General features: G+C 38.3%; 1 protein-coding gene across 3 annotated transcripts; it reads right to left on the reverse strand.

Moving 5' to 3' along the window:
• Nucleotides 1–414: 414 nt before the first annotated feature.
• LOC103477834 (Scm polycomb group protein homolog 1) lies at nucleotides 415–19,235 on the reverse strand. 3 transcript variants are annotated; one of them, XM_008431140.3, is made up of 17 exons: nucleotides 18,999–19,235; nucleotides 18,319–18,438; nucleotides 16,341–16,406; nucleotides 16,067–16,144; nucleotides 15,820–15,893; nucleotides 15,490–15,724; nucleotides 14,957–15,045; nucleotides 13,924–14,167; nucleotides 8,566–8,810; nucleotides 7,227–7,433; nucleotides 6,479–6,605; nucleotides 5,344–5,544; nucleotides 4,961–5,131; nucleotides 3,721–3,843; nucleotides 2,721–2,840; nucleotides 2,070–2,197; nucleotides 415–1,919 (listed from the first exon to the last, which is right to left on the reverse strand). In XM_008431140.3, the coding sequence occupies exons 3-17, from the start codon at nucleotides 16,363–16,365 to the stop codon at nucleotides 1,800–1,802; spliced, it is 2,187 nt and encodes a 728-aa protein (XP_008429362.2). In that variant the 5' UTR covers nucleotides 16,366–16,406; nucleotides 18,319–18,438; nucleotides 18,999–19,235; the 3' UTR covers nucleotides 415–1,799. The 3 variants fall into 3 exon arrangements, with proteins under 3 accessions (XP_008429362.2, XP_008429361.2, XP_008429359.2); XM_008431139.3 differs by having other exon boundaries at nucleotides 13,924–14,170; nucleotides 19,041–19,231; XM_008431137.3 differs by having other exon boundaries at nucleotides 13,924–14,170; nucleotides 18,999–19,231.
• Nucleotides 19,236–21,104: the final 1,869 nt, after the last annotated feature.

The raw sequence follows: 21,104 nt of genomic DNA on the forward strand, positions 1-21,104 counted from the left end.
GGAAATTGAACTTCTTTAAAAAAAAAAGCACCTTACACTCCAATTATTTTCCCTATCTTGAAACGAGCCTGAGGGGAAGCTTTAAATAGCAGAGAATTAATGAAATAACTTAGGAGCAATACAGCCGAAGCCCTGATAGTGGAGACAACCGCATGAAGCAGTTACATGGTGTAAAAATATCAGAGAACATCAAGCTGAGACTACCAGATGGAGAGATGGCCACCCAAGGTAGAGCATGTCAGTGGCAAAGCATGACTTACGATAGAAAGCAAAAACAGATCTGTACTGCCCTCTGTCGGTGGGCTATGTTGTTACACTAAATCAAACTAAACTTGGTTTAAAGAAAAAAAAAAAAAAAAAAACTTGCCTGACTTTTATTTGTAATATTTGCAATAAGAAATCTTTAACCACCAATCAATGTGAGCATATACTTTAATTTAAATAACTGAACATTTTTGTGGCAAACTCAACACAAGAGTATAAACAGACAACTACATACCGTGTTGACATTGCAGCTCAAACAGAAGACAAATGGAATTATAAATTTATTAACATGCTAAATATGACGCGTCTCGTCCCGTAGGAGCACTAACGAAGTATAAAAATTAGAAAAGTACAAATAACAGCATTGTAAACAACATGTAGAAAAGAGAATAAAACTGCAAATCTGGAATAAAAGTTAATCATTCTCCTTTCATAAAATGATTTTTTCCCCCCCCTAACAAGATTAATCTTGTAAATGCAAAAGTTGTGCCTCAAACTGAGACTAATAGCAAAATTCCCAATTATTGGGATGCCTGTAGTGTTTTCTGCTCTTGTTTTAGGGGTTTCTGACTTTTTCAAATAACCCAACAATTAATATTGAAAAATACATTATAGAAGTACAAAATATGAAAATGTACAGGTTAAGTGTAACGTTGTGGAAACAGGCTGAAAAACCCTTAAACTTTTTAAAAAAAAACAGCCACAGGAGATTTCAAGTTACACTGAAATGATTAAACATCGAGTGAGTTTCCTTGACTATCAATACAGACAACTGCAAAATTGAGAAGACCTTCCCTGCTTCCAAAGGTTTTAAGAGGGAAAGCTGAAAAAATGAAATGTACTTTATGATTTAATCATAACCAATGAAGATAAAATATCTAAAGCTGGGGAAAAAAAAATGGCAGTAACTTCATAGAAACTGTTGTGGCCGTTCATCAATCTCATAAGGGACAATAGGTTTTTTGCAAACAATCTGAAGCCCAGCCTTTTACACGGAGACCTTAAGTCACACATGAATTATTAAAGTTAAAATATAACTGAATAAATACAGAAAAGTTGCCAGAAGAAAACTTATGTCTAAAGAGGAAAATTGCATCATAAAATTTGAAACAAAACAACTTTGCAGAGATGTGTCCAAACTGGGGGCACTTGGCCATCATGCAAGCAACATGATGAAACACGTTGACAATTTAAAAATAGCATATGAGCAAAACCACATAATTCCAACTGTGGTTCCATAAACTACTGAATCGAGGGCTGGACTTTGATTTTCCTCGACTATATTGACAGAAATGGATATTTTTACCCAAAGTCTGTACATAACCGTGCTGCCTGTGAGCTGGATTGTGCTGCACAAAAACATTCCTCATTAGATGAGGAAAAAGAAGTACAAGAAGACCAGACATACGATGGTCAGATTAAAAATTGCTACATCAGTATATATCCTTTATGAAGTGCATGGCATCCCGACACTAGAAAAGGGAGACGGGGTAAGAGGGAAGCCCTTTCGGAGGCTGCCGCTGTTTTCAGCCTCTTTAAGCTCGTTTAAGCTTGTCGATGTGGAAGGTTAGTTTGAGAGCGGGCCCGAGCTTCAGACCCATGTATTTCATCATTACGTCGCTGCGCAGCAACAGAAGGGCTTTGCCATCAATCTCCTGCAACAAAGGGAGAAAACCACACAAACCGCTTTAAGCACTACAGAAATACATGACTGCTGCTCATTTCTATGGGAAGAATTTAAATAATTAGAATGAAAAAAAAAGGCTATCTGATCTCTCTGATGAAAGAGTAAAAAGAATGCATACGTGTTTTCTGAAGAGATTGGCATGAGGAGCCAGAACTGGGTCAATATCTCGAATGTACTGCATGACTTCCTCGACAGTCCACAGATTTGGGTCCTGACCGCTGGGTCTGGGGCTCTCCTGGAAACTGCCTGGAAAAAAAACAAAATTAAGACTGGGAAGGTTAGGCTTGAAATTTGTATTTTTAAGAATCCAACAAATCTTATTTTCTTTTTCATAAAAAATACATGTTTTCTATATATATTATAATTCATTTAGAAAGGGGAGACAGAGGCAGGCAGCTCAAGCCACATTCCACGCGTTACATGTCAATTTGAACATCATTGAAAATATATTTATTTCAGTTGCTTAATTTAAAAAAGTGAAACTCGTGTCATTTAGATTTGTTACAGAAGGTTATATCTGAAGCACTAATGTATTTTTACTGTGATGATTGTGGCACATAAAAAAGTCATTTTGTTTCTTAGAGTACTGTAAAATACATGATTTTCAGAGTTTACAATAAAACTAGTTAAAGTGCATACAGATATCAGAAGCAATACAAAAACAAACACAACACATTGACTTGATTTCTGATTATTTGCACACAAGTATGATATCAGACACTGAATCTCTGAACACTAGACGGGCAGAATGTTTTCCACATCGTTCCACCTGCAGAGCTGTTATGATGCAGCAGCCTGGAGGGAGATCTGAGGCCAGGCGTCAGACCCGGAGAGTTTGGGGAAAGCGGGATCTTTTTCGAGTGCTCCAATGCTGAAACGTTATTCTCACCTGCGCAAAAAAAACAAAAGTCGGAAGATTTTAACAGTGATACTGCTCCAACTTTCAGGGGTTTAAGTGTCTGTTGTGGCCTCAAGTAAAAGAAAAAGGCCCTTATAAGGGGTTATTACCCCTTTATAGAAATCTCTCCAAGTATTCCATTAGCTTAATTAAAGTCTAAGGAAATTGAAAGATGATTAAATGATTAACCTCCTGCTCCAAAATTTAATACCACTCTCTACTAAGCTATGAGCTACAGTTTAACTACCTCCTTTTGTATGGTTATTTAAAGCTTTACTGGACCAGTCAAAGCAGTCATTTTCTAATTAAAATCTTTATGTAAAATGTGCTGAACCGAGAATTTAGAGCCATTTAATATGTATAAACCTAATTTTCGGAGAAGCTCCATCCATCGTAAATGTGCAAATTCTAACAAAAAAGGCAGCGAAACATATATATATAAAAACAAAGATTGTAGAAAAGTATGACCACTACTGAGCCTTAATTCATTTCTTTGTATTTTGAGAACAAAAAGCTCTCAATTAACATTTAACACCACAAAATAATCAATAACCAAGTCAATTTATTCAATCAAATCTGATTTAAGTTTCTATTATGTTAGAAACCACAACTTTTGTAGAAATAGGGATTTATTTATTTATCTTATGAAAGTTAATCCTGCAGAACAGAAAGAAGTGATAATTATGCCCCCATTTTTAAAAACGTCTATTTATACTTTAATATTTAAACTCCAATTTATTCACAAAAAAAAAAACGCACACTATCATTAATATATAAGTGATAACAGTGTTTCACATGGGCTGCCACACTAAATTAAAAAATAGAAAGTCCCCTGCTAGACTAAATGGCTATAATAATAAGTCTCGCATACCGTCAGTGGAGTGCCTGGGGAGTTTAGCTAGTTTGGAAGTTAGCGGACCGTTGAAGTCCTGTTGGAAGCGCTTCGTGCCTTTGCCTGGGCCCGCAGTCAGGGTGTCTCCAAAACCTCTCCTCTCTGAAATCGGCACATATGGAGCACAGATCAACAGCTGATTCAGAGTTACAAAAAAAGTTGCTATATAAATGAGTTGACCAGATGGCATAAAGCACAGAAAAAAAAACAGGCTTCTCATTTAGGGAAGAATGCAGGGAGGCAAAAACACCCTGGGCAAGGCCAGAGAAAAACACTTAAAGACACTCAGTGATCTAGTGGCTACTCATTTATGGCAGATGTTTATAAAGTGATCAGGCTTTAAATATGAATTATATGTAATTAGAGCAGACTAAGACAAACAACACAAATTGGAAAAAATAGAGTTGTTTTTAATGCATTACTGTCAGGACAACAGAAGCTTCCTGACTAAAGAAAATCAGCCATGCTGTTAAATTGAAATTGGGAAAATTCCAGCTGATGCAGGTCACCTAGTGATGAGATGAACATAAATAATGTGCATGTGGTGATATTCGACATGACAAACCAACATGAAGCAAACACAATTTAAATTCTGACTGTTTTTAATCAGTCTATTAATGGTCTAAAACTGTTCATTACCAAACTTATATTTTGTCAACGTGGAGATTCTGATCATTGGTTTGTGGCTCAACACAGCTGAATATGTTTCAGACAGCAAATATAATGTTCTAACGTAATGGCTGCTATAAAAACAAGCTTGGTTATTTCTGAAAGTATTGTTGTAGCCATTTGTAGCGCCAAATGGCTACAAAAAATGTTGAGTAAAGGTGCATCTCACTCTCCTGAGTGAAATGCACATAAAATAAAAAGCATTAATGCCCCCCCCTCCTCTCTGTTTTGATATCATCATTTGATAAATTCTGCTCCTAACATGTTCTCTTAGTGGTTTCCATTAATCATGTGGACATAAACTTATTGGAAGACTTGATCTCTCCTGCTTCAGAAACTAAGCGTGCAGCTTAAAAAAAAAAGTCTATTAAGAGCTAAAAGCGGTTGTCCTATCTGTCCGCATACTAGCAGACTTTCAAGCTCTTATCTGAAAAATGTGCCCTGTGGTTACAGCTTTGATATTTTTTATTGAAGTCTAGGCACTAAATTAAAGCCTAAAACACTGTATGATGCAAATGAGCGGCCACGACGGGAGAACAGTGGATCTGACCTGCAGAGTACGAGTGGCTGTCGTAGTGACCACTCCCTCTGGCCACAGGCTGGCTGCCGAACAGAGCATCGCAGTGAAGGTTGTGACAGAGTTTTTCCAGGAAACGGAGGACGTATGTGACACTGCTGACCGTGGGGAGGGTGAGAGTGTGCTGCTGCTGGTCAAAGAAGGCTGAAAAAAAACCGGTAGGTGGTTGTGGCAATTCACTCGTTTATTTTTAACATCTCAATTTAATATTTATATGCCAAACATTCCCTCATTTTCCCTTAAACAGGTCCTCAACTTAAGCTCTGCAATCTGCTTTGATTGAAGTACAACACTGGTTTAGAAAAACAGGCCTGAGATGAAAAAATGCGTTTATTTTTTCAATGTTCAGTCCACACCTGAAATGACCTCGCCCCCTTGTCCCGACTTGAGGCAGGAGAAGACTGTAGCCTGGTTGTGGGCAGAGTCCACGCAGGCCTGGACGCACTGCTGCAGCACCGAGGAGGCTCGGCCCGGGCCGAAGTGGTCCGGCAGCTGCTGGATGCGCCGCTGGTCCAGGTGAGGTCCCACCTTACCGTACTTATTTAGATAAACACAAACTTCAGGAACAAAAAAAAAAAAAGTGGTTTTATTAACTAATAAATCAAAACGTTTTACAAGTGTGTAAAGGTATTACTGTACATAATCTATATCAAAACAAGTTTCTTGTAACATTTAGTGGCGTAGCAAAAATGATTCCTGTCTGCACTGTAGCTGCATGAGAAATCCTAACGTTCCCAAATAGTAGAGTTTAGTAGCAGAGTCCTCTGCCTCTAGTTCTGGTTAAGGCTGCACATAAAGCAGCACTAACATCAGTATCGGCCGGCATTAGTCATTTTTTAACGCATCAGAAACAGTTGGTCCTGTGGTATGAATTTAGTTTGGTCATGTAGCAGTGATTAGCAGTGTGGTTGGGTATTTTTCAGTATCAGCTACAGATTGCAAAACCAACATATTAATGTCAGATATCAATATTGGCCCAAAGGTTCATATCAGTGCAACCCCTGTTTAAGTGTCACTTTTTGGAGTTGTGCTACTTTGCAGACTTAGTTGCACACAAACGTTTTCTGCATGTGTTCAGGTGTAAAACAACACTGTATTTGTTTGGTACATGTGTGAATAAAACAGCATATCCTGTATAGGACTGCAGTGGATACTTTTGGTAGATTAGATGTACCGTTACACCTCTAGTAAAACACAACCCTGGATATTTTACTAGGGTATTATATGGATAATATGTATTATATGGACATGTGGGTGTTATATTCCAGCTCTTCTCCACCAACTTATCATAGAACTTGTCAACTAGTTCATTAAATTATGCTAAGACAACACAAAGTAACTGATAGTGTGCATGTAAACAAAAGCAGAAATATGTCACACCGAGCTCATCTGAAATGCACTTAATGTTCAAAAACAACTGACTAAATGCTAAAAATAATAAACTTTTTCTTTACCCATGGCTATTGTTTTTTGTTTTGTTTTTTTTTTTACCAGTGGGAGCCTGAAGTGCAGAGTTGGGAATAGTTGCGTTGTCTTGGGGTACAGTACTGGTGTCCGGCTCTGGAGTGCTGCTGGTGGGAGACGTTGGGACTGGATTAGGTTGAACTCGTGGTTTTCTCTGTATGAATATACAAAAATTACAACGCTTAAGTGATGAATTACCAGAGGATTATTTAATGAGAAAATCAATTCACATACACACCCCACTAGTAAGAGATTTACTTCTCAAAATAAATTTGAAAACTTGTAATTTTCCTCCCAATTCACAAATATGCATTTTTTAAAGATAGTGCATCATGCAAAATCTGAATAAAATACATTGAAATTTGTAATTTAAATGTCTACAATATTTTAGCAAAGCTATGTCACATTGGACCATAAACTACTGTTAACTTTTCCAATACAACATTTTTATATTAGTTTCCAACAAGATATAAATCAAAACAATCTAACAATTTAAGTGAAGCCTTTGCTTTGATTAATAAAGTGATGGAAATATTCATCTTCTGGTGAATTTATTATAATAAATGTGAAAGCTGTGACAGATTCCTGACGCAACCAACATTTAAATATGTAAACATATACTTTTTTGTTAGGTACATGATCACACGCTTTATACGATACTCTTAAAAAATTACTATCCTATTTTTTTATAGCCATTTACCCTTAAAAAAAACAAACTATAATCTTAGATCCTAGTGATCCATTTACGTTAATGTTTCTGTTTCTGGACAAATACCTTGCTGCCAGGTTTGGGTCCTCGCTTCTTTGGGATCTTGATTTGTTCTGGTTCTGGTTCTGCCTGGGCTTGGGCCTGTGCCTGCTGTAGAGCAATCCTCTGAGCCCAACTAGCAAGCAGTCTGCCTCTGGTTCTCCCTGGTCCAGCTGGCCGTCCCGGACCAGTCAGAGAGTCCTCAAACCAGCCATCTCTCTTTCCCCATCCCAGCTGCAAATACAGTGGAAAGGTCAACGCAACAACACTCTTACTAATATAATTTTTAAAAAGTAGCACAATAAAAACTGCAACATCAGAATTGCTTCAGAAACTCATGCTCAGCTCATCTTAATGACCATTAAAACCCAACCAGAAGCCTTCACTTCAGAGGGTAGTCTGATTCTCACAGTGCAAAACTGGAAGGAAAGCCTTAAGCTTTTAGTCATTAACTGAAAAATGTAACCCTTACCAAATGTTTAAAATAACCCAATCACCTTGTTATCTTCTCATCAACAACATAATTTAACAAATAACAAAAGCCCTTTCATTCTGTGATCTAGATGCAATCAACATGGAATAGGGGTTGAAGTCGACTCTTACAATCAATCAAATTTTATTTGTACAGCACATTTCAGCAGCAAGGCATTTCAAGGTGCTTTACATAATTAAAAAACAAAATAAAAACAGCATGTGACATTGCATAAACAGTAAGAAAGAGAAAGACATTTTGGAAAAAGAAAAAGATAATAATAAAAAAAAACCCATAAAAAACATACTTTTTTTACGGAATTTAAGCGTCTGTTGTCGCCGGACTCCACCGTCCATTTAACACGGGTATTATCCAGGCCCCGTCGCCTAACAGGACAAGGTCTCCAACCTTGCAGCACCAGGCTCCGTCCACTTGTCACGCAAATTTTTGCGTGACAAGTGGACTTTTTTTGAGGGGGGGACTTTGCCGTCCTACATGGATTTTTGTGCACTATTTTTACCTTTTAGAGTCTAGAATTTACAGGGTTTTTCTGTGTGCGCAATGACCTTCAATCACTCGCCACTTTTACATAAATAGATAAAAAGTAAAGATAAAAACATTAAAAACATCGAAGACATCCAAAACCCACACTCTAACCCTAACTTAGCCATAAGAAACTCTAAACAGGTGGGTTTTAAGTTGAGATTTAAAGGCACCCAGTGTTTCAGCTGTTTTACAGTTTTCTGGAAGTTTGTTCTAAATTTGTGGTGCATAGAAACTGAACGTCCATGTGCTCCCAAGAGCGGCTAGCAACATGCTACAATAGCTCAATGCGTTTACGGCTCACTGCTCCAACACAGATGCAGAACCAAGTACTGCCCGACTCTGGCCTACCTTGCTGCCTGGCTTAGGACCTCGTTTCTTGGGGATCTTGATGGGCTCCAAATCCTTTCCTGGCTGGACGCTCTGCGATACCAACGTAGAAGGCTTTTGGCTCCAGGGTCCCGTGATTTTTGTTTTCCTGCGACCGGGTTTCCGACCTCTCTGACCTGGAGGTCTGCCCACCGTCGGGGTGGGATTCATTGCTGGGGTTTCCACGCTACCTTCTGTCGGTGTCCCAAGGCTCTTTGGCAGCACAGCTGAACCGGCAGAGATTGATAAGCACACAGTGTATAGTTTGAATAAAACTCCTGTCACCAATATGTAAAAACAGTATCTGTATCTGAGACTGTCTCAATCTGGTTGTCTCCTGCAAATGATGAATGTAAAACACAGCGATGTCAAAGTCCAAATTTCTTCAATTCAACTTATATATGATGAAGATGAAAGCCCCTCATACAAAACGGAATGACACAGAAGCTCTTTGTGTTTTGTGAATTAAGCAGCAGCCCAGGCGCCATTACAGACATTTACTTTGTTCCTAAAACTTTTCAGAGATATTTCAAGAGGATGTAAAATTGGTTGCAAGCTTAGATTTTCCCTCAGGAATTTCTCCAGTACATCTGCGGGTGAAAATGTAGGAACAAACCAGCTAAAGTCCTATATACCTTCAAGTGTGTGTGTAGTTGAGTTTCATAGCATCTTACACATTTTCTTCTGATCTGCACTTAGCTTTCTGCTCACTTGTCTGTATTTTGGACTGTGCTATACTGATAAAGTCAGAAACCAGTCTTTAACTAAACTTTTTTTCTTTTTACAAAGACAAAAAATAAAGAAAACAAAACGGTAATACTTTCCAGAAAATTTCACATGTTCATTCTACATAGTACCACTTCTCTATTTGTTTTTTTTTGTTTGCAGAACAAAATGTTTTTAAAAACACTTGAACATGTGCAGCAGTGTAACTCAGAGGTCAAACAAACTCAGATAGTTTCACTGTCTTGGAGCTGCTTCAGGAATGACAAAGTAAACTTCAAACTGTAGAGTTCTTGACATTGAGAGAGTAGAAAGGCGAGCGGAAAGAAAAGAGCAAAGCAAGAAAAGCTAACATCTTTTAACAATAGTCACCCCACTGTTGTCAACTTAGCAACCCTTTTACTATATTTAGCAAATTTTCAGATCCCTTAGTTTAGTAGTTAATTTATTAGTTTAGATAGGAAGCCTCTAAATCTTTTATTTATATTTGAGAGCACTACCTTGTGCAGTTAAGACAAATTTGTGTTGCTTTTTACAGATATTGTTAAAAGTTTTCCAATAAAATAATATTAAACATCGAAGGTTATTGTGACTTTATAACAGCTAACATAGTTAGTTATTTATTTAAAATCAGCATCGGCCAAGATCGGAGTCAGCAGGTCAGATTTTTTATCGATTGGTGAAAACAGCCTAGTTTTGTTGTATTATTTGGCAAGGCTAAATATTAACAAAACACACGATGTGCATTAAAGTTGGTAAATGTCATGATAACAATATGATTTGCAGCATAGAAATACTCAACAAAACAGTACTGATGTCTTTCTGGTTTTTTTTTTGCGTTTCTATACAGATTCCAGTTAATGAAAAACAGTTTTACTGGCTACATCTATGGATACAACTTAACTGTAGTTTCTTAATAAATTTACATTAAGGCAATGTAAATGCCTGACTGTTCAATAACAAACAGTCATCAGCCAAATTATTCATGGCACACAGCCTGGTACTGGTGCTAATTAAAAGACTAATTTACTGCAGCTCCAACAATTATTTGAAATATAGATTTTGGAACATGATTTGTTAGGTTTCCTGATTATATTTGAGCTCACTAATGGCATGCAGTACGACTTAAAATTGTTTCCAGTCACCAGCTAAGCATTGGGAATCTGAAGTTAAAAACGAGAATGTGTTGAACAAGAAAGGCTTATATCTGCCCTTAAGTTAGAGATAGATACAACTAAAACCTGAAATGCACAATCGCCTTTTAAATCCTACGATTAAATCTTAACAGGCAAAATATATTCAGTCAGCTGTTGCCTCCAAAACTCCTCTGTAAAAACACACTCTTCCTCTGACGGTGGCAAAACTCACATCAACCTCTGAGAGAACAACCACACGGTCAAACATTAAAGAGAGCCAACAACATTAAAACAAGCCAAGCAAGGGATTCACTTCGCCATCAGGAAAGTTCAGGAATGTGTGCCGTGCGTGCGAAAACAACCACAGACAAAAAAGGAAGCTAAAGTGTAGTGAAGATTTCTGCTTTTAAATGCACCTGCGGGTCTTTACGCACACATGCACACGCGCACACACACACTGCACAAACAAAAATGTAGCGGTGTTCACCCTGAATCGACCACTGGCAGATTTGTGAGAGATATGGCCACATTCATTAGCGTAGGTCTTGGCCCGTGGGGTTGTATTTAATAAACACTTTCACACAGCGGCGGCTGCGATCAATGCAACGATCGTCTGCAGGCTGCCGCTACGTCTCAGGAGGGACCAGCAGCTCGGCTGGGAGAAAATCACCTGATTGATCCCAAACTGATTCGAAGTGAACTCTTGGTAACATATTTAAAAGTGTAAAGAGCTTGAGGTTACAATCAATCGCAGTTGTTGTGAATACGGCCGAATGAATGCATTACAAGCAAGCTCCTGTCTTCCCCCTCCTTCGAGTTCACCGAGTTCACAATGACACCACTGCCAGCATCATATTACAGCAACATTACTTCCAATAAAGAGGATTTTAATCTCTCACCACTGCAGTTGTAATTTTATTAAATGAACTCACCCCGCAGCTCAAACACAAAACCCAAAAGTTTGAAGCTGTCTGCGCTGATGTCCTCAGATTCACCCTCTCTTGATGTCCGATCCTCTTTTCCCTCGCCTCCTCTGCAATACTCCTCCTTCCGCTCCTTGGCGATCCACCCCTCTTTCTTTCTCCCCTCCCTCCATCTAGTAACAATGTAAACAATTCATCTTTCAAGGCATTTGCCTGTCTTTTCTCTCTGCTTCCTGCCACTCTGCCGAAGGAAACTCTTTCCAAGGTGTTTAATCAGACTCTGGATGCCAGAGCGTCAAAGGGAGAGGGGCCTGTGGAGGGGCACCCAGCCTCGCTTCAACCACGTCACAGTCCAGTCTGCCAGCTGGGTGGCCGCCAGACCTTCATAAAACACTAGCAGTCCACAGAAAGAGCCCAGCCTCCACATTTTCCTCCTTTCTTTCCCTCCTTCACATGCGAGGGACTCTACAGATGAGAAGGGCTGACCTTGTGGCAGACAACCCTGGCCTCACTACTTTCTATGAAGTTTCCTGCACAATGAACGACTTTGCTCTTGTTTCAAGTCCTAACCGAATCTCATGTCTTGAGCTAAAGAGAAGAAAAAACAAAATAACATGGCTGCCACTTCTGAAATGTTACAGCTTTAAAAACCAAGAGCGTCCTGCTTAAGCAAACAATAAAAATAACTTATGAAGTTAGATGTCATAGGCATTGTAAACACGCTCCTTTAGATGAAAAGCAGACCCAAAAGAATATAAACAGCAATGAGACGAAGCCATATGGTGCTAAAAATGTAAAGGCAGAATTTCAGTTAGACAGACTCCCGTCTTCAAGGATGACAAACTTATTTTAGAAAGCTCACCGACAAAGCAAGTCAAAGAGAAATCAGGACATCTGAACCTTCTCGCTGCTGTGTTCATGCTTCCTGTTACTAGTTACAGACATTTTTAGACTAGAGCACATATTTAAGGGGAACAAAGTTGCTGTAGGAGGACGTGGTGAGCGAATGGGCTTGGCATATTTGGAGGCCCATTAACACTGTTCTGTTTTTAGCTGCCATGGAGGCTGTGCACATGCCTCAGCTTGGCTCGTGGGAGTGGTTTAATGAGCAAAAAAGGAGAACTGCTAGAAAGATATTCAGAGATGCAACGATTATGCTTTTTCTGGCCAATACTGACTTTAGGTTTTTGGTTCTGAAGATTATTGTCGATTATCAATTCTCATCTCTGGCCAATTGGCTGCCGGATGTCTGGAATTATTTTGTATTTCCCTTTTTTTTTAGATGTTTAAATGCTTGGATGTAAAAAGTATGATGTTAACATCTTACAAACTAAGAAGTACATAAGATATCAGTAGTTTTAGTACAAAAGATGCATTTTGTTCAGTCATATTTCTTTTCCAGTTTAAAGTGAGAACATTAAAATTATTTTTTGTAAACAAGTGGAACGCTTCAGTAGTTCCTCCTTCTGGCATTCAATAGAAAACCAGGTGATTTGGTTTGGTACAGTTCCCAACATAATGACCATACCATACAACTCTCACCAATGCAGACCTTTTTCCGTTTCATTTTTGATATGACTGAGCATTTAAATATATAATATGAAAAAGCAAGACTTTTTGCCTAATAAAGACATTCTTAAATGTTTATCCAGAGATTCTGCAGAGTCAAATCCCTCCTCATTCGAGTAAAAAGCAAAACTAAAAACAGCAACAAAAATAAATCAAAACCAAACCATTGCCTATGCTACGGCCAGTTCTTTACTGGTTTTACGCAACAGGTTTGGTTTCACAGAGACAGTGTGGAGGACTGCAGTGCTAGGATGCGAGTCTTCCACACAAATCTCATTATTTCTCAGATTACACAATATCTTCATTTATTAACCATGCTAATCAGCTGGCAGTGTTCGCAAACATTACCAGTTACGCATCACTGTTCTTTGACAGTTAGACACAGTATTTAAAATTGTCCTTAATATCCCTACCTGGGATATCACAAGACAACAGTCAGAAACTGTTGTCTTGAAGCTGTGCCTGTAACCACAGCTTCATGCTGCACATTGGCCGTCTTAAAGTATATGATAGGTGATAGCAATAAAAAAAAATAAAAAATCAGAAATATGAAGTATTCCTGTGCCAAGTTCAGCTTTATTAAACTCATTTTGTCTTATATTGCTTGGTGCCAAAAGTTATGTGATTGAGATAAGACACCACCCCCCTGTGGCCCTGCAGGGATAAACGAGAATAGAGGACGGATGAAGGGATGTGTCCACTCTATGAGCCTACCTCTGGTTTCTGACCACAGTGATTTTCTTCCTTTGGCTCAATGAGTGAAACTACATCAATTTATCAGTACCAGCAGAAATAAGATGGAGTTAAGCAAGAAGCAGCAGCAGCACTACTTTAGCACTGGAAGGAAAGACTGGTGGAAAGACATCCCACATTCTGGTCTAACTTTAACACTTTAAGACACAACAGTCCACAATGGCTTCAATATTGGTGAAAAGACAATTCTCTCAAAACAAAATTATACAAAACTACGCAACAGCTGGGGTCCAAACCTTTGGTGCCAGGCGGTTGAAGGTTGTCTCCAGTGAGGGAACACCAGCCGACTGGGAATATGTCCCGCGAGTCATAGCGACAGTAGTAATCAAAGGCTCCACGCCATCCGTCAAAGGTGACCAGCACCTCAACTCCACGCAATGCGCCGACCGTCGCCGGGCAGATAAAGTGTGGATTTTTCCGATCCACCGCCTCCAGCTTCATTCCCACCTGGAAAGAGTTTTGCTCTGGAGCAGGAGGCTCCTGCTGGGGAAGGCAGAGGCACAAAGGAAGTCAGATATTGATTATTGGGTGCAAAGAATATATCTGCTGTGACAGAGATGCAGAAACTTGTGCTCCGTTCTTCTGTGAAAGACTGGACCTTCTTATGCCGATTTTAGCAAATTCTGTTTAAGAGCTGTTAACACATGTATAAAGATAAAAAAATAAAAATATTCTAAATGTTTTATAGTCATTTTGCTGTAATTATTTATATTAGAGGCAGAGGCAATGTAATGATGTGTGAGAGAGCAGTTGCTATAAACAGGGTTTTACTAATATCTGAAATAGAGAAAATTATAGTTGATATTTTTAGTCATTAACCTTTTATATTAGCAATTTTAGAGTGACTCACATTATTATAACTGAGACACTGTGTGCATTTCCTATAGAATATAGAGCCTAATTTAACTGACATCTCCAAATGGTTGTCAGTATTTCCAAATCTAGCAAGTTTCAACAGAGATTAAAAGTCTTGCTTCCTCTCGCTATCCTACAGACTAAATGAACTGCATGTTTCAACATGTTGCAATAAATAAAGTCTCCTCCTTAATGCCATCTTATACCTATATGGTTCCTCTAAATGTACTGTAAACACATTCCAGTCAGCAGCCAGTTTCCCAGGGCTGCCCCAATCTAAACTTTAGCAGGACTTGCAGTTTTTTGTGTTTCTGTCAATAAGAGAGTAGCCAAATAACTAAACATGTTTAATTTACCCTCCACACATACTCAAGTATGTTTTTCTGAACAGGTTTTTTAACTTTGTACAGGTACCTTGTGAAAAATGCGAGACGGAGCCATTTCAGCCCCATTTAACGTCTTCAGCAGAAACATGGGCCAGGAAGACGCATTGAGACGGAAACCTGGAAGAGATAGTCATTTGAATTAGGACTGAATGATTAAAATCTGTGTTACAAACCACAGAGAGGCAGAAATGATAACTTAACAGGAAACAATTGTTTTTACTTTAATCAGCCCAGAAATATGTAAATAGTTCACCTGCTTGTGAATTGATAAATAACCTGACAAAGAAAATTGGTCACAAAACTGTCAGACTTCATTTATTTTTCTCATAGATAGAGGAAGGGGAAAATTTGTAACTACTTTTCAAAAGTACAAAAAAACAAAAAAAAACACTAAAGATCATGTTCTTTTCAGAATGAATACAGAAATAACTAAGGTATTCCAAAACGTGACACAAAAATATTGACATGCAGAAACATAAAGCAGTTACTGACCTCTAGAGGACAAACTACAGAAAACCTCGCTAAGACAAAGTAAGAAGCCTGTGCATGCTTTCCTCTCACCTAGCGGCGGCTGGAGCATGCCTCCGCTTTTTTCACAGCTGCCAATCGGCTGGATCTCCGAGGAATCCACCAGGCGCCAAAAGTCGTTCTTATTGTCAGACCCGTCGAGGCGCAGTCGCAGTCGCGAGCCCGTCAGGCCCACCACGGTGGCGATGCAGGTGGACGTGGTGTTCCTGGGGTCCTGGGCCTCCAGCTTCATCCCCACCTTGAACTCGTTAAGTGGAGGAGTCGGACTCTGTGTGGTGATGACACACAGATGAGCCGGGTAAAATAGCGACAAAACTCTACAGTGGCGAAAGGAGAAATCTGAAATTGAAAAGCTGTGATCACCTGTTTGAAACATGAAGAAGGAGCAGCAGTAGCCCCGGTTTCTTTCAAGTACTTCTCCCAGCTGAAGTGCCCTGCTGCAGATTAAGTTGCAAGTATGAAGGTAAATCTACTGAATGTCAGACCAAAAACATAACATAACAGGCTTTGGGTTTCTACGATCAATATAAAAATTGCATCTATACTTATTAAATGACATAAACAACAGAACGTCATTTTTAAAGCAGTGACTTGTCCAGGTTATTGGTACCTTGGTACTGTGACGGCACCCGGGAGGGCCGTCCACTCCGAGCATGCTTGATAATTCGGGCGTCTTTCCATTCTAGAGCTGCAAAACAAGGGTTGCAAAACAATCATTTTTTTTATTCCTCATTTGTGTCTTGCATTAACTGCTAATCCCTGCTCAACATATCAACTGGGGATGGTTTTAACATCCTAATTCTATGCTTAAAGAGTAGCATAAAAGTGAAGTATCAAGAATGAGAGGAAAGATTCACTGCTGCGTATCATTTCCAGACTCCTACCTTTTTGTGGCACAGGTTTCCTCATGCTCCAACAATTTAGACCAACTAACACACCAGTGTTCTCCTCTGGAAAGACAAAATAATCTCATAGAAACAAAATAATTCATAATAATACTATACATTTGAGAAATCTGTGTATCTAAAAGAAAATTAAGACAGTGGTGACAGTTATGGTTTTATGTCATTAAAAACCAGGAAATAATAATAAAAACCAGTGTGAATATAATTTTTAATCTTAAAGCTCAATAACTTGATGGTCCCTTTGTTTTACTGACATGATGCTGTTAGCTACTTTAACCTAGAATGATCCTGACTAATATAAAAAAAAAAATCACATAATAGGAGTGAGCTTATTATGTATAAGTGCTTTACCGGTACGAGTTCAGACTGAATATGGGACAACATCACAGTTAAACACTGTTAACCACAAAAAATATATACTGCTCAAAAAAATAAAGGGAACACTTAAACAACACAATATAACTCCAAGTAAATCAAACTTCTGTGAAATCAAACTGTCCACTTAGGAAGCAACACTGATTGACCCGACGAGGGTCCCCGTTGTCAATCAGTGTTGCTTCCTAAGTGGACAGTTTGATTTCACAGAAGTTTGATTTACTTGAAGTTATATTGTATTGTGTTGTTTAAGTGTTCCCTTTATTTTTTGAGCAGTGTATATACATTTTTGTCTATAAAGTATAATTATGCATTAACCTGCACACAAATGATTAGTTTGAACTAACTGAATTGAACCTACTGATGACAGTCAGCAGCTCTAAGAGTTGAATTTTCAGTCCACATTTCAGTAAAATTATTTATTAATTATTTAGTGCTTAAAAGTAGCCTGTATTTTTACTCCCTTTCTCATGAAGATGCTGCATAATCTGTTAGTTATTTCTTGTACCCGGCTCGACATCTCATACATATTTCCATTTATGCAAAGTAACTGTCCCCAACCTTTGTCTTGTTTTTATGAGCATGACGCAGCAATCAATCAACAAAAGAATGAAATTAGTCAATTCTCTTTTGATTCATTCATTAAGTGCATTAAGTTCCACCAAATAGTGTCTAAGTGTGTGAATCATTAGTATGTACTTTGATGCACCTTCTGAGTTTAATAAAAATTAAGATAGTTGGACATGTTTTAATATATAAATGGGGGTAATTCTACATGTATTTTTTTTTATTTCCAAACGGATTGAAAACTACAATGGAGGTTGCTCTTTTATTAAATATCATACTCATTAAATCAATCAATCAATCAATCTTTATTCCAGACCAAAAAGGTCCATAAAAAAGGAAATAAGAGAAAAATAATAAAATAAAAATAAAATAAAATAAAAAATAAATAAAAACATGACATTCACTGAGTCACAAATAAATGATGACACCAATGTTTCCACAATCTTGAGAAAAATCTCACTGTTCATTAAAGATGAAATGCATCAAAATCAGAAGCAGCTGATCAAACAGTAAAGAGAACCAGAAATTGGCCAACAAATCCACATTGGTGCATCTCTACTCCTAATAAAAACAGTAATTTAAAATTCAGATTGTTTAACACGTTCTTAAAGGATGTAAGGGAGACAAGAATAGAATTAGGATTGCAAAAGATGAAAGGTTAACAACACTTAAAATCAGTCAACGCCCTGCCCGTCATCATAGGGTCAGGGTTAAACTAATATGGACAAGCTCATCAAGAAACTCATTATCCTACTGTAAGCTTAGTAGTATAACAAACGTACCCATCAAAATATAATAATAGCAATCTATGCAGCAGCCACAGCTTTACTGCAGGCTAAAAACAATAAGAGAAACAAATCAAAACCAGCTAATAATCTAGCAAATCTTTCATTGTTTCCACTAAAAATATAATCGCTACATGAACGCTTTCGTTAATTAACTAAGCCTGAATAGATATGCTTTGACAAAGGATTCAGTTTCCGTTAAATTGTGCAAGTCTTATAAACAAGCTTACCTTAAAACTTCATAACCGTTGGACAGCCTCCCTCTTCCCCTTTCAATAGAAATGCGCCTTTTTCCTCCGCCAAGGGGGATGGCGTCCGAATTAAAGCGACCCCGCTCCTTGTTTTCAAAGCTGGAGAAGCGACAGGAAGACTGGCGTTAGACACTCGCCCCCCCCTGATGCCAACACAGGGGTCCTGCTGATTTACCCGTCTGGCTTCTTTATCTGGGGGACTGAACTCTGTTGTAAACGGACACACTGTCGCAGCTTACATTCCCATAAATAAATCCAGATCCCCAACACAAAGCCAAACACATGGAAACCCCCTCCTTCGTTTTCTCCTGTGCTATTTTTTTTCCATAATATTTTCATTTAGCAGCAAAAACATGCGAAGTGCTCTGCATTACATGTAGCGTAATATTTGAAATTAAAACAAGTAGTGAATGAAATACAACATGCATGCAGTTAGTGGACACGCAACATCCTACAGGATACGCTAAACACATGCAACCAGACATGCCCACTGCACTGGAAGCTAGCCTAGCATGCTAACTCCCTGACCCGATGGCAAATATTAGCATTAGCAAAACCGGAGCCCAGCGGGACCGCTGAGTTCATCCAACGGTAGTCCGGACTCGACCCTGAGCGGAACTTGAAGCGAGTCGCCCGTCGGTTGGTCCGGGGAAGTTTACCTTGCTTCGTAAGGTAGAAATGTATTTCAAACGTAGATTTACCGCTTGTCCGCCATTTTTTTCAACAAGATGAGGAGGGGGTGTTTTGCCAGCATTTCTACTTGGACGGGCAGGCAGGCGGACGGTGAGACTGCAGCAACAAACTGTAGAACAACGCCTACTAGCGGTCATAATACAATACAACACAATATCTATCTATCTATCTATCTATCTATCTATCTATCTATCTATCTATCTATCTATCTATCTATCTATCTATCTGTCTGTCTGTCTGTCTGTCTGTCTGTCTGTCATCGACAATAAATTAAAGTCTGCATTCCAATGAGGCTCATTTTTCAGATTAAAAGTTGAACTGTGAACTGAATTAATGATTAACAAGCATCAACTTTGATACAAGTATGAACTTACTATTTATTTTATGTTGCCTTTCAGTGATGACGTAGAATTTATGTGTACTTTTTGTATGTACTTTATATTATTAGACTTACTGTGTAAAAAATAGACAATGTGAAACTGCACAAATTGTTTTCATTTATGAACTTTTCCTGAGCTGAGCAACAATATTTTTCTAATGTATTTTAGCCTAAGTTGTGTATTTTAAATAATTTAATAGCCACGGCCATCTAATAGTCGCATATTCCAAATGGAATAAGGAATAAGGAATACGTGGCTATTAAATGACTATGTGAATATTTGATTATTTATGGAGACATTTACTCAATATCAGTTCTTCTGGACACAAACGATGCTCTTGTTTTATGCACTAAAAATATGTCTGCATAATATCAGCAAAAACATGATTATCATTGCATGTTAAGTTTGATTTAGTATTCTTTACACATTCCGTTCTGTCTGTTCTCTACTTTCTCTTCTGGAGACAAAAAAGAAAAAAAAAATCAAAGTACTGCAAAGCATATATTGCTTGAGTGAAACCCGTGCAAAGTTTTAAAATGAATATCGCTAAGTTATAATACAACAGTATTTGAGATGCTCTACTAAATCTACATTATCTAAAAATATGTTCAAAATAAACTGAAAAAGTGTGAAAATTAAAATTACGCACCATTTGGTAATATCACGGCAATTAGGGGAAGATAGCAACTGTAACTATGTGATTTCGAGAGACACCCAGCAGTTCAATTGTGTGTAATGGTCACCTGGCAGCACAGCTAATGCCCATTTCAGCCTACGCTGGGCAGGCCATGGCCTATTGGCCCCCAGCACACACAGGCAATTATGTTTGGTTTCACACGGTGAAAAGGGTTAATTGGCAGCGCCCACGTGCCTGCTTGGACCTGTTTCACGCTTGTCAGCCTTCATTGCATCAAAGGAAGCTCCAATCCACCGGGTGCCAACATTAGACCACGCACAGACACACTCGCACGCACACCTCATGGCCTTGCCCTGTAAGTGGAATCGGTGTAGCTTAATGCAAGACTTAACAGTAAGGGGACTAAGCACACATTCACAGAACTAAAACGTCCACAGACCTAAACCCTTATAGGAGCAGAATTGCATAAAAAAAAAACTTAAAAATGCACAACGCCGAAGAATAAATGTGTATTTTGGCCATGCAAACATATTATTGTTTTAATTGTTGCATAAACCAACAGACCCTTCAAATCAAAATTGGGACTTGCTTCCAAGTAGCGCCACTAGGGGTCAGTCTTGTCTTTTATAAACTAGGCTTCCTAATTCTGACACTTTCGGTCCTTCTCATCATGACTCTTATCTGACTACAAACGCACTTCGTGCATCTTCTGCTTATCTTGGTATCATCTGCTATTATTAACTCATCTGTATTTCCCTGGATTCTGAATGTTCTTTTCCACTGAACATGTTTTTTTTTTAATTCTTTCATAATATAGAAACTTCAGGTCTATATCTGTTGTGTATGGTCATGACTGAGTGGCTCACAGGCTTTCCTTGTTAGAGTTCTTTATTAGAAAATCTTCAATCACTGAGCTAACTAAATCTACGAAGATCTGCTCTGTATAAACCTCTGGCTCTTTAGTTTTAACACATTAGTTTGGATTTGTTAGCTCTCATTCCTAAATATATATATATATATATATATATATATATATATATATATATATATATATA

The sequence above is a fragment of the Poecilia reticulata genome, chromosome 16 (genome assembly GCF_904066995.2).
Source record: "Poecilia reticulata chromosome 16, P_reticulata-male-v2, whole genome shotgun sequence".
NCBI classification, from domain to species: domain Eukaryota; kingdom Metazoa; phylum Chordata; class Actinopteri; order Cyprinodontiformes; family Poeciliidae; genus Poecilia; species Poecilia reticulata.

Coding starts and splice junctions, on each gene's coding strand:
- LOC103477834 (XM_008431139.3), bottom strand. CDS start 16,365: ATGAGGAAACCTGTGCCACAAAAAG. Junction 15,725..15,819: donor CTTCTTCATGTTTCAAACAG/GTGATCACAGCT, acceptor ATCACCACACAG/AGTCCGACTCCTCCACTTAA. Junction 2,198..2,720: donor GCATCATAACAGCTCTGCAG/GTGGAACGATGT, acceptor TTTTTTTTCCAG/GCAGTTTCCAGGAGAGCCCC.